The sequence below is a fragment of the Dreissena polymorpha genome, chromosome 4 (genome assembly GCF_020536995.1).
Source record: "Dreissena polymorpha isolate Duluth1 chromosome 4, UMN_Dpol_1.0, whole genome shotgun sequence".
Classification (NCBI taxonomy): Eukaryota; Metazoa; Mollusca; class Bivalvia; order Myida; family Dreissenidae; genus Dreissena; species Dreissena polymorpha.
Window position 1 is genome coordinate 71,817,098 of NC_068358.1, and position 13,779 is coordinate 71,830,876.

The window sequence follows — 13,779 nt, forward strand, 5'->3', positions numbered from 1 at the left end:
AAAATAAACGAAAGCATATAGGTCAGCCGGCAACACACGAATCAGCTGTACATATTTTAAATATTTAAACGCGCGTTCTTTGAACAGTCCTGTTTTTGTGGTTTGTCGGACACTGTTATTTGATTCCATTATTAAAATAGTATCGTGAACCATCGGGCTTATGCTTAATAAATTGGTCTATATGGTTGAATATTTATGCCCCCCTTCGAAGAAGAGGGGTTATTTTGCTTTGCTCATGTCGGTCTGTCTGTCGGTCGGTCAGTCGGTCGGTCGGTCCGTCCACCAGGTGGTTGTCATACGATAACTCAAGAACGCTTGGGCCTAGGATCAAGAAACTTCATAGGTACATTGATCATGACTCGCAGATGATCCTATTGATTTTGAGGTCACTAGGTCAAAGGTCAAGGTCACGTTGACTCAAAATAGTAAAATGGTTTTTGAATGATAACTCAAGAATGCATACGCGGCCAACAGGGCACACTCTGAACAATATTACTGAAGCAACTGGTCTGTAATCCTAAATCTATAATTATCAGTCCAATGAAACATCATCCTTTTAGTAAAATACAGTGGATCAGTAAAATATTATCAGAATATGAGATTTTTTGTATATTTTGTATATCAAATATTGTGTTAATGTTTAATTTTGTTGATTAGTATAAATATAAGCAGGACAGGGGAGGTAATACACTATTATATCTTTCTTATATACAGGGGAAACAAATGCAATAAGTTGAAATTTATTGTTACAACATTTGCCTCCCTTGCAATATATTTAAATTTTACCAAATGTAAGGCTAACTGCATTTTTGTAATGCATACTACTACTACTACTACTACTACTACTACTACTACTACTACTACTGCTGCTGCTGCTGCTGCTGCTGCTGCTACTACTGCAGCTGCTGCTGCTGTTACTACTATTACTACTTCTACTACTACTACTACTACTACTACTACTACTACTACTACTACTATTACTACTACTACTACTACTACTACTCTACTACTACTACTACTACTACTAGTACTACTACTACTACTACTACTACTACTACTACTACTACTACTCTACTACTGCTACTGCTACTACTACTATTACTACTTCTACTGCTACTACTACTACTACTACTACTACTACTACTACTACTACTACTACTTCTACTACTACTACTACTACAACACTACTACTACTACCACTACCACACCACCACCACCACCACCACCACCACCACCACCACCACCACCATTACCACCACCCCACCACCACCACCACCACCACCACCACCACCACCACCACCACCACCACCACCACCACCACCACCACCACCACCACCGTTCAAAGTGACAAAAAACGTATTCACACAATGACTGCTACTACAACTTATAGCCCATATAGGGGGGCATGCATGTTTTACAAACAGCCCTTGTTCTAATTAAATTAATAAAACCTGGTACTTATCATGCAATTTTTGAAAACTTATGAAGAACTTATGATTGACATACCATAAGAATATCGCCGAATATCTTGATTTAATTTTTTTTAAGTTTACCCGAAAGCGTTTATCTAACGATTTATGTAACTGACCGCGAACTGACCTTAAGTTGATACTTTGCGGGTTGGGATGCAATGCATTAAAGTGAGGTAACGATTCCACTGCTGAAACGACGTCTTGGTTAAAGCTTTGTACATTTACGTATTTAACGGTCAATGGCGAAACCAATTTTCAATATTTTCGTCAAAGCGTATATCAGGTTATTGAACAACAATACTTATTTGATATAAATTTATTAGTCACATATTGCAATATCGTAGTAATTACCAAATATGAGAAAAACGCTCTGTCGCTGACAATCTTCCGGTGTAAGGGTTGAAATCCATGTTGGAATGTCGGAAACCCTGTGTAAATGCTTAGTGCTTGCTATATAAAAAAGTTATAAAGTGAGGTGCTGGTTAAGACTATTTACATGGTGACAATTATCTAGTGGCTGCAAGGGAGGGCTCCCAGGCTGGCTTGGAACACCTCTATCGTTGTGCAGTTGGTGGTCCGGGTTGGGAGGCGGTTCCAATCGCTTATGGTGCGTGAGAAGGAGGCCCTGTAGGTGGTGGATGCTTCCATTTTCTGACTGTTCGAAGCGGTGTTAGCCCCTGGATCTTCTGTCTGAAAGATGGAGTGCTTTTGTTGCCCCAGAGACTTCAACCAGGTGGTGATGGATTCTAAAGTAAAGAGCATTGACAGTCTCGCTAGGTAGCGTCGATGTTGGAGTGACTGCCAGCCCAGGTCTTGCACCATCTTTGTGACGCATCCTGGCGTACGGTCAGTGAAGGCAGAATTCACAAATATCGCAGCTTTGCGTTGGACCTTTTCTAGTTTGTGTATCTGGGCCTTGGCTTGAGGTTTGGGATCCCATACTGTGGATGAGTACTCAGGTGTTGGTCTGACCATAGCTGTGTAGGCAGTGCTTTTGACCTCTTTGCTGCAATCACCAAGGTTGCGTCGAATAAATCCCAGGGTTCTGTTAGCTTTGGTAGTTGTTATGTCCACGTGCTTCTGCCAGCTCAGATCTTCACTTAAAGTGACTCCTTGGTACTAGTATTTGCTGCTGTCTGTGGTCTGTAAGACTTGGTCATGGAGAGTGTTTATGGTGTTAATCACATTTCTTCTGTTGGTGCATACTCTGATGACAGTACACTTCTCCGGATGAAAAGACATTTGCCATTTTTTCTCCCACTCTTCGAGCGCGGTGAGGTCTTTCTGGAGGCAGTCAGCGTCTTGTTGGTTCCTGATTTCTCGGAGAAGTATGCTGTCATCAGCGAACGGCTTGGTAACGGATGCGGTGATACAGTCAGGGATGTCATTTATGTACGTCAGGAAGAGTAAGGGTCCAAGCACTGTACCTAGGGGGACGCCTGATAGAACGTCTTTCTCTGGCGATATCTCTCCTTCTAGCAGAACCTTCTGTTTCCGGTTGCTGAGGAACGACTGGATCCATCTGGCTGTATTACCTCTGATTCCGTAGTAGTTAAGTTTATGCATGAGGCGTTGGTAAGGGACTTTATCGAACGCCTTGGCGAAATCTAGTTGGATCATATCGACCTGGCTTCTGCCTTTCAGCTTGGTGGTGATTGTCGTTCTCCTTGAAGATAGCCACGACATGTGCATCTCTCCAATCTTGGGGAACAGTGCCAAGGTCATGGGAGAATTGGTATTGCCTTGTTAGGATTGGTGCTAATTCGTCAGCGGCTAGTCTCAGTAAGGCAGGACTGATGTTGTCTGGTCCTGATGCTTAACGAATTTTTAGCTGTGATAGTTGTTTGTGAACCCCAGGAGTACTGAAAAGGATGTCAGGGGTTCTGAAATATTTTATGAGTCTATTTGTCCACGGACAAGTTGGACCCACAAATTCACTTGTCCGTACCAAAGAAGTACCTGTCCGTACTTTTAAGATAAATAAAGGAAAACATCATAACTAATTAAGCAAATAATACAAACATACACTTTTGTTAAGTTCTATTTTCGATTATATGCATACATTGTAGTTAACTAGAAAATACAAGCAAGATGTGCAAACAATAAGAACACGTTTTAGTCACACATGATACCATCTCGGATATTTAATAATCTCAACATGACTAGAAAATTCACTTGAAATAAAATAATCTCCGCTAAAAATAAGTATATAATTATCCGCTTATAAAGGAAACTCCTTACAAAGTTTACATTTACACACACCGGTAACGTTTTCAATCCAAGGAAATTCAATTAGCTAAGACTCAACAAATTCTCGTTTCCGCTTGGCGTCGTATGCTTAATCATATTCATACTTGGCTTTGCTCTTCTTTTCCGAAGCCGAACTGATTTTATCATTGGTCTGATTAGCGTCATGGCTTGACGTTAAAGTGGTTTTATTTAAAAAAAAATCAAATGCAGGTCGGTAAAACATGATTGCGGTCATTTGCAATTTATGAAAAATGTTATCTTATGCGTGATTGGCTTTTGCTATATACGCGTGGACTTGTTTACAACATTAAATAATTATTATCGGAAAATAACCTACCTCCAGTTAAAAAAGTGTGCTAGTTCGTTTTTTATTTTCGGAAAATATTGAAGTTTCGTTCTCGAAACAAAATTTACCACGGAAATTTTACTTGTCCCCGGACAAGCCAGCTTTCAAAAGCTGCTTGCCCGGAAGGGGAAATTGACGACTCGGACAACTCGTACAGCATATTTCAGAACCCCTGGATGTTATTCATTGTGGGATGGGGGCTTGGTCCCTTGTCAGGCATCGATGAAAAGTTCTCTCTGGTGAATACTGACTGAACTTGTATGTTTAGGATTTCTGCTTTACTTTTGTTGTTACTGTGGATGAACCCATCTTGATTTTTCAGTGGTGCGACTCCGATTGTGTCTTGTTTCCTGTCCTTGACATAGCTCCAAAAGCGTTTAGGTTTGTCGGTATGGCTTGATGTTACCAAATCTTTCATGTAGTGTTTGTGGGCAGATCTAATCTCCCTTTGAGTTGAGGCTTTGAGTTCGGCATACCTGGTCCAGTCTGCTAGACTACAAGAACGATTTGCCTTCTTGTATGCTCGTATCTTGCGTTTTGAGAGACGATGCAGCTTGGTATTAATCCAGGGATGGGTGAACCTAGATGCTGTACGGCGGGTAGGGACGAATTTGTTTTTGACAGAGTCGATGGCGCTCTTGATGGATTGCTATCCTCGACTGAGTGGAAGTCCTCTGACATGAACTTGTCTCTAAATGTAGAGAGTGTACCTTTAATCCCTTCTGTGTCGGATTTGTCCCACAGGTAAATGGTTCTCCTTTGTGGTCTGGAACGAACAGGTTGCATGGCAAAGTCAAAAAGAACTACATCGTGGTCACTCTTAGTAGAGATTGGTGGCAACGTCTTGCATCGCTGAGAGAAACTTGGGTGGGAGGTAAATATAAGATCCAGGATGTTGTTTTATCTGGTGGGTGAGGTCACCATATGTTCTAAGTCGAGATCTGATGCTAGGTCAAAGTAGTGTTGGTTGACCTTTTTGAATAGTCCGGTTTGCTTCTGATAGAGTTTGTTTGCCACATAATATCTGGAAGGTTAAAATCACCACCAATAATAATTATAATAATTAATAATACTTGCGGCGTAATAATATAAATTCTGATCTTGTGTCGTTTAGATATGTTTCATCAGTTCTATCAGGAGGTCTGTAATAGGCGCCAATTACTAGTTTCTTGTTCCCTCCAAGCTTTAGTGTCCCACTAATGAATTCAGATGTTTTGCTACAACTTACATCAGTGATATTTAAGTCTGATTTCACTGCAAGTAAAACGCCTCCATTTGGGTTGTTTGGGCGGTCATTTCAATGGACGTCAAAACCTATTGAGTTTTCAAACACTTCTGATGAAAGAACGTCTTCACTTAACCATGTTTCTGTGCCAAGGATAATGTCCGGGTTTGTGGTTTCAACGAGCGTAGATATATACTTGCTCTTTTTCCGTGCACTCCGAAAGTTGACATTCAAGATTCTCAGAGATTTCTTGCTTTTAGAAGATTTGGCTTGACTGGGTAGTTTAGGAGAAGATGCCAATGCAGGGCTGCCAACAGAGCTTGTTGATGTAAACGATTGGCTGTTACTTGGATTAGGTTTTTGCAAATGCCATGTCAGATGAGAAGTTTCCTGGTGGATCGGTGGTGGTAGGAGATAGTGACACTGATATCGACTTTGAGCTGTTGCTCATGCCGCTTGAGTTCAGTAAGGAGTTACAATCATATTCTTGGGTTATAGGTATATCATATATAAGTGTTGATCTATTGAGCGAGTCGCAATGAGGACAGTACCATGGTATACTGGTGTCGGCTAGGTTATTGTATTCCATGGATTTCATTTCCATGCAGGACTTGCGGGTCCAGACGTCGCATTTGTCGCAAGCTAGTGCTCTTTTTCCAAAGTCCACGACAGCATCCGAGCATACACCGCATGGGTATCTGGGTGTTTAGCGTGGAGGGCCAGGGTTGGGTTTTACTCCAGCAATGATTAGTAGAACAAGGAAGTGAGACCTTTCATGGCTCTGATGGGTATGGATCGCGGAAGTTTGCGAGGAAATCTGATGTGAAAATAAATCTGAACTGCTACTGACGGCTGAAAATCATGTGACAAATAATAGACCGAGTTTGGAGACATGTTGATGTCAGGTGCTTTAATGTTAATAGTTGATACAGTCTGGAAAATGTGTAGAATCATTTGAAAGGCTGGACCATTTCATTAAACTATGCCATATACTATGCTCGTGGGGCAAATCTGCGGCCAAGAATAGTAAGAGCGTGGTTATTTGGAGGTTTCTGATGAAAAACATATTTATTTCCGGGTTTGTTGTTTTTATAGTCTGTGTACTCCAAGAGCCGTAATGGCCGGAGTCAAGCTTCTGAGTGATCCACTAAATAGCTGTCCAGTTTATGTTGATTCGGGACTTCTGCAAATGAACCAGTGGGCTGGATTGGATGAGGGACATATACAAACCAAAAATATGCCAAAAAAGTAAGAGAAGCAGATTGGATTTGTCCAATTTACGAATTTTTTAAAGAGCGCCATAATCACAACAATGTTATCGATCATCGCAGTGCTAGCTTTTTTATGCCATATACTTCCCAAAAATAGAAAGTCGCTTGAATAAGATATAAATGAAAATGTGAACTGTTTGTAGAGTACGAATTTTTTTATTAAGAAACGTTGGCGGATATGTTACTCGGGGACATTGGTTGATATAATTGTCTGCATCGTCTAATTTAAATAGCCATATTTTAATACATCCTGAATGATAATAACCAGGATTTTTCTAACATACATGGTAATACCTCCTTTGCATACATCAAACTATATTTTAATTCAAAAATACCTTCAAACTATTATAAAACTGGATTTTCTTACCCTACCGAAATACAGCGAAATCTATCGACAACTTTTCCAATCACATCCAACTTTTCATAGCATATCGGGTTTCCGGGGGTGAAAAAATGCATACAGTATAGTTCTAATGGATTATTACTATTTCCTCAAAAATATCATAACAAAAACGAAAATTTGCAAATCTGAAACATTTTTTTTTAATTTTGTCAATTTACCAAAACGTTGGACGGCCCCTTTAAAATGTCGACCCCTTTGATGCGCAATAATGTACTGTGCGGTTTTCACCGCTCTTGATCAGCAGACGATTTATTGCTTATCTTACGGAGGCTTCCGGAGATAGTCGATGTATCACGGTTGCGGTTTTCATAACGAAAAAACAAATTGCTATACAATACCGGAAGTATTTGTTGTTGGAAAGTCTTATCCTGTTGGTAAACTCGTGGCGAATATCTTATGGATATGGCAGCAAATGGTAGAGGAATCATGCGCCCAGGCGGAAAATCACCCCCTTTCCTGGCAATTGGACTCGTTGTCACCATAATTATTCTGGGTTTCAACTATTGGTCGCTAAGCGCAAAAAATGGAGAACAAGCTAACGAAATTGCTCTCATGGAAAGTGAATTAAGACTTGTCAATGCTAAGAAAGTGTCTGCAGAGAAACGGAGTGATGCTATTTCTGATAAAGTTAAAGATCTAGAAGAAGAAATACAAAAGCAAAAAGAAGCAATAGCGTCCTTAAAAAATGACCAGGCAACTTTGGAATTGGCAAAGAAACGTTTAGAAAAGGAAAATGAAGATTTCAAGTCTCAACTGGTAATTTAATCATGACGGCCTTGAAAGTTACATCCTATGACTGCCCCAGTTTTTTGACAGGCCTACTATTTTGTAGAAAATACCATGACGGTCCTACCGGTAAATGAACTTGATTCAGCAGGGTTCCCACTGTCGATCGCCATTGGTGTCTAAAAATATTCTGGCGACTAATTTTCGTAAATGGAGATCTTTAAAAAATCCGCATTTTTTTTACCTTAATATCTTCTTCAAATGACATAAGACGCTCTGTTTACCAGCCGCTTTACAGCAGTTGTTATGCAACCGATTTCTGTGATGTAAGCAACACTGCTGAAATCAATGGAGCATGCGACTGTCACAAAGTGGCATGCAATGGTGATAATTGCGATTATTTGGGGTGTTGTTACAAGTTATCTTAATTGGTCTGCAGTTTTATTGCTTCAGAGATAAGGCAACATTGAAATATACCGACTTAGCGCTTAAATGTGAAGTATTTGTCACACTGTTCGAAGCCGATTCAAGACTGTTACATTGACAAACATCACAATTTAAAAGGTAAGTATCGATTGTTTTCAGAAAAAATGGTGTAATTATAGAAAATAATTAAACATTTTACACTGTTTTACTCGTTAAAATGGCAAGTTCAGAGTTTATAATCACTAATTAGAAAGTGAACATAAGATTCTGGTAATTTTGAGACTCATTTAAAAATGCAAACGTTCCTCTGCTCACAGTCACCAGCTTACAAAAAAAAGAAAAAAAGAAAGATTTCCAACACACAATCTATGCTGTGTGAATATACTCTTATTATACTCAAAACTAATGAATGAATTCACTACCAGATGTACTGATTTAAAAAAGGTAAACATAGTTAAGCACATGAAATCAATTTCGCATTTGATATACACAAATGATTATTTTATTTGACTGTTGTGTTATTGGCTTTATGTAGAAGGTCATATGCTAGCACACATTTATATTATTTACAGGGGTTCTGAAATATGCTGTACGAGTCGTCAATTTCCCCTTCCGGGCAAGCAGCTTTTGAAAGCTGGCTTGTCCAGGAACAAGTAAAATTTCCGTGGTAAATTTTGTTTCGAGAACGAAACTTCAATATTTTCCGAAAATAAAAAACGAACTAGCACACTTTTTTAACTGGAGGTAGGTTATTTTCCGATAATAATTATTTAATGTTGTAAACAAGTCCACGCGTATATAGCAAAAGCCAATCACGCATAAGGTAACATTTATAGTAGAGAAACCAGCGCACGTGTACAGCAACAGCCAATCACGCATTGGATAACATTTTTCATAAATTGCAAATGGCCGCAATCATGTTTTACCGACCTGCATTTGATTTTTTTAAAATAAAACCACTTTAACGTCAATTAAGCCATGACGCTAATCAGACCAATGATAAAATCAGTTCGGCTTCGGAAAAGAAGAGAAAAGCCAAGTATGAATATGATTAAGCATACGACGCCAAGCGGAAACGAGAATTTGTTGAGTCTTAGCTAATTGAATTTCCTTGGATTGAAAACGTTACCGGTGTGTAAATGTAAACTCATAAAATATTTCAGAACCCCTGTTATTTATATATTACACAATAATTGATTATAATTAGTATTATATTAATATTATATTTCCCTTTTTAGCTCGACAATTATATATGAAATATATATAGTGGAGTTATCCTACTCACCCCGGCGTTGCCGTTCCCGTTGGCGTAAGGTGCAAATGTTAAAGTTTAAGTACTACCCCAAATATTTTCAATTTTCCTTGACATATTGCTTTCATATTTGACATACTTGTTGTATCAAGCGTTTTGGCAGAATTATTGCCCCTTTTATACTTAGAATATTTGAATATTATTGATAAATCTATGTTAAAGTGTGCGTATTTTCTATGTCCTTTGACATATTGCTTTTATATTTTGCATACTTGTTTACCAACATGACCCCAACCTATAAACAAAGGCAGACAACTGTATCAAGCATTTTGACAGAATTATGGGCCCTTTTATACTTAGATAATTGAACATTTTGCTTAAATTGCCATAACTTTATTTATGATCAGATTTTATTAATACTTTGACAAAACAACACTTACCTGAATACCACGATGGATTCCACCCAAACAATACCCCACGCCCCAACCCAGAATCCCTGCCCTCCCCCCCAATTTTTTTTTCCTATTTTATTTTTGAAAGATCATCTAATAAATGACCACACCCCACATTATACCCCTCCCCCCCTACTCCCCCAAATTTTTTTATGTTTGAAAGATCGTCTAATAAATGACCACACCACACATTATACCCCCCTCTTAAACCCCCCCCCCAAATTTTTTTTTTTCCTTTTTTTATTTTTGAAAGATCGTCTAATAAGTTATTGAATATGAACAATGTCCCCATCATGGCTCACGTTATACTGTCAAGCACTCGAATAGTCGAGCGAGCTGTCCTCTGACAGCTCTTGTATTATTTTTAGATTACCAGAAAGCTGCTGAAGCACCCAAACTGTGGCAACATATTCAAGCTGCCAAGACGGTGTCAATCAACAAGCCTTACAACTGATTGAATATGCCTTTATTTAATGAACAATGTTAAATGTTTTGTTATTATTCATAATACTGTTATTAAATCAATTCCTTTTACATACCGTTCAGTTTTTGTTTGTATTATAATAACATGATCTTAATTGCCCAAATGGCCACAGTGTGGCGACAACTTTTTAAATTTGGGAAAAGTAAGTTGCGACAACTTTTTTAAGCCCAGAGGGAACCCTGATTCAGTGTTCACATCGCTGGCTCCCAAAAAATTGTGGCCACAAAACTTTTCCGCTGTGGAATAGTTTTTGCCATTTTATTGTAAATCATATTGAACTCGTTTTTATTTAAATGTAATGTCCACTAATATATTGCATAAACTACTTTCATATTATTTAAATCTAGCTGAACCAAAGTAAATAAAATATTGACAACATTTAGTTTTCAATTTTAAATTCAAATACACCAATTTCCCAATATGAAGACTTCATGACTCGAATTTTCACAATTTCAGAGTTTTTCACACAAATTTTTCCCACTTGGGCTGGTAACTGTACTTTTCCTAATTGGGAAATAAAACAATCACTGAATGTATACAATTTATGTAGACCAAATTTCCCTAGTTTACTGTCCAAAAGCCAGATTTGTTTTAGAATGAAAGTAAACAGGGCCCAATGTGCTCTTGTATGATATTTTTTTGTTATTTCCATTTGAAATTTCACCTGTAAATCATTACAAAATAATAACTAGTATAGTGTTTTTTCCAGGAGGGCAAAGGGGCATGGCGCATTACTTTCAAAAAAGGCATTTTAACGTGCAGTTCAGGCAAAAAAGGGCAAAATTGTTCCATGAATACCTGGTTTTGGAAGAAACATTTAGTCAGGGGCAGTTGTGGGGAAAAACATAAACATATAAACAAGCACATGTAATGTTAATTTATATATTTAACTTACTTTAGTTAATATTGATATATTTACATTGCAATGTTCATTTAAGCTACATGTTGTTTCAGTAAGTTAACTTGTACAGCACGACAAACATAATAAAGCAATACATGCATATGAATCTGATAATACACAGATCCACTAACATATCAGTGAAACCAAGTTTGTCTTATCCCATTTTTTGGCAATAATCTTGTCAGATGATTTGACTTTGCGAGTAACAATTTGCAAACACTCGTTGCCGTGACATACATCCACAGAGAAGATAACTAATAAATATGTTGTTGGTATCTAAAACGTTTTATGCATCGTTAAATTGAATAATACAGAATAATATCTTATAAATTGATTTTATTTAATATTGTTAACTAAATCAATGACTTTATCAACATCTCATTCATCAGTAAATAAAGCTTGGCATGTGCCATTGATGTTAAGTCCGAGCAAGTATAAAAAACGGATTTGCTGTCATAAATTGAAAGTACGTAGTAATTGTACCATTCTCATCCAAAGAAAAAGACGCCAAAATGTTGTAAAAATTTATCATTCGTACGCAAACATTACTAAAACAGCATTTTAATTAAAACAACCTCAAACAGCGTTTTCATACAAACAACCTCATTCAAAATACAAACATGAACAAATCCTCTTTCATAAATGCCTAAAGTTTGTTATAAATGTTGCAATTCAGTGTATGTTTTGCCTTTATAGAGTAAGAGATCACTAATCAGGGCCCTCGTTTGGCCGTTTTTGGGGCTGAAATTTGGCCCTATTTCAGCTAAAAATCCCCCCCCCCCCTCCAAAACATTTTTTTTTTATGTCCCCCACCACTATAGTGGGGGACATATTGTTTTTGCCCTGTCTGTTGGTTTGTTTTTTGGTTTGTTTGTTGGTTTGTTAGTTTGCCCCAACTTCAACCTTTGCCATAACTTTTGCAATATTGATGACAGCAATATTTGGCATGCATGCAGGCTTCCTGAAAAGTCTCAAAAAGTGCCTGTCAACCGGACAGGCTGATGGAAAAGTTTGCCTGTCCGGACAAAAATTCACCTGACCGAACAGCGTGAGTTTATAATTGAAGAATTAAGTAACGTTTAACTAATTTTTATTGCAATGTGTAGCCTGTGTACAAGTACACTGATAAAGTAAAACAAAACGTTTTGCGTGTTCTTGTGATTAAAGTGTATGATGGACAACAGCTTTAAATTATAGTCGGACTCCAAACAAAATAACATAACATGACTACGCATTGATTAGTAGACTTGCACCGTATTGGATCGTTTCAACATACGTCACAAAACATATTGATTGTGACTCGTCATAATGCAGCCAACTTCTGTCAGACTTCCACTACTTTGAGAAGTTCTTTTTACTTGTTTTGCTTCATATTCTTTTGATTTTGTTTTATTTCCTCATCGCTTAGCTTCCTTTTCTGGCCTTGTCTAGCGCATTTGAAACTTTAGCAACAACATTTTTTCATGTGTAGTTTTTGTTTCAACGTTTGTAATTGGATAGGTGGTAATATGTCGGACCAATAAAATTGACGTTTTTGAAAAAAAAGAAAAGGAATGCACTCTTATAAACTAGTGACGCGTTAGTGTTCTTAATGACAAAAAGGCTCAAAATTCACAAAAAGAGGGATTCTAATGGGGTGTTTTTGTTCTTTTGGCAAGTATTAGACTTTTCTGTATTTAGTCACAATTTTTTTGGCCTGTCACAAGGACTGGCGATATTAGAAATTTCGCTGGACCATAAAGAATTTTGCCGGACAAGACCGGCGGTCGGGCCTTTTCAGGAAGCCTGTGCATGTGTATCTCATGGAGCTGCACATTTTGAGTGGTGCAAGGTCAAGGTCATCCTTCATGGTCAAAGACAAAGGTCAAATATATGGGTCAAAATTGCTCATTTAATGTACACTTTTGCAATATTGAAGCTAGCAACTTGATATTTAACATGCATGTGTATCTCATGGAGCTGCACATTTTGAGCGGTGAAAGGTCAAGGTCATCCTTTAAGGTCAAAGGTCATATATATGGGGACATAATGTTTCACAAACACATCGCTTGTTGTTTTTTTTTTTTTTTTGCTTTTATACATATGTTGCCAGCTGGTATTGTGCTATTAACCTTTGGTTAAATCTATATTTATGTAAATTACATTAAAATTTAGCAATTTGAAGTGCAAAATCGTTGGTGAAAAGATCTTCTAAAATTCCCCTTTTTTGCCCAAAGTGTAGCAAGGGCCCTGCTAATCCTTTTATCGCCTTATATAAAAACACTCCTGGCTTAATGTTGTTTTTAACACTTTATCAGGCAGCGATAAAGATCAATTGACTTTGTCACGTGTTATGCCTGCAGCCGTTAATTGCTACTAAAACACATTGTTATTGTTTATTTCACCAGTTTCATGCAATAAAAATGCAGTTTCAATAATAATGGTGAGAAAAACTCTGACATATTTATGCCCCCGGATCGAATGATCAGGGGCATATTGATTTTGGCCTGTCTGTCTATCATTCTGTCCCAAAACTTTAACCTTGGTTAAAGTTTTGCGATAACTTTTGCAATATTGAAGATAGCAACTTGA

General features: G+C 37.8%; 2 protein-coding genes across 7 annotated transcripts in view; one reads left to right on the plus strand and one right to left on the minus strand.

Annotated features, from left to right (window-relative positions):
- LOC127877659 (carbohydrate sulfotransferase 1-like) overlaps nucleotides 1-7,220 on the minus strand; it is a 28,746-nt gene extending 21,526 nt beyond the window's left edge. For all 3 annotated transcript variants that reach the window (XM_052423746.1, XM_052423744.1, XM_052423745.1), the window contains exon 1: nucleotides 7,126-7,220. The gene's annotated coding sequence lies outside the window, so the exon portion shown is untranslated. The remainder of the gene's footprint in view (nucleotides 1-7,125) is intronic.
- Nucleotides 7,221-7,261: 41 nt separating this feature from the next.
- LOC127877661 (Golgi membrane protein 1-like) overlaps nucleotides 7,262-13,779 on the plus strand; it is a 61,447-nt gene continuing 54,929 nt past the window's right edge. For 2 of the 4 annotated variants that reach the window (XM_052423749.1, XM_052423753.1), the window contains exon 1: nucleotides 7,263-7,723. In XM_052423749.1, the coding sequence (XP_052279709.1) occupies nucleotides 7,364-7,723 (360 nt within the window). In that variant the 5' untranslated portion in view covers nucleotides 7,263-7,363. Of the gene's footprint in view, nucleotides 7,724-13,779 lie in introns of all 4 variants that reach the window. The other 2 variants (XM_052423750.1, XM_052423751.1) reach the window with 2 other exon arrangements.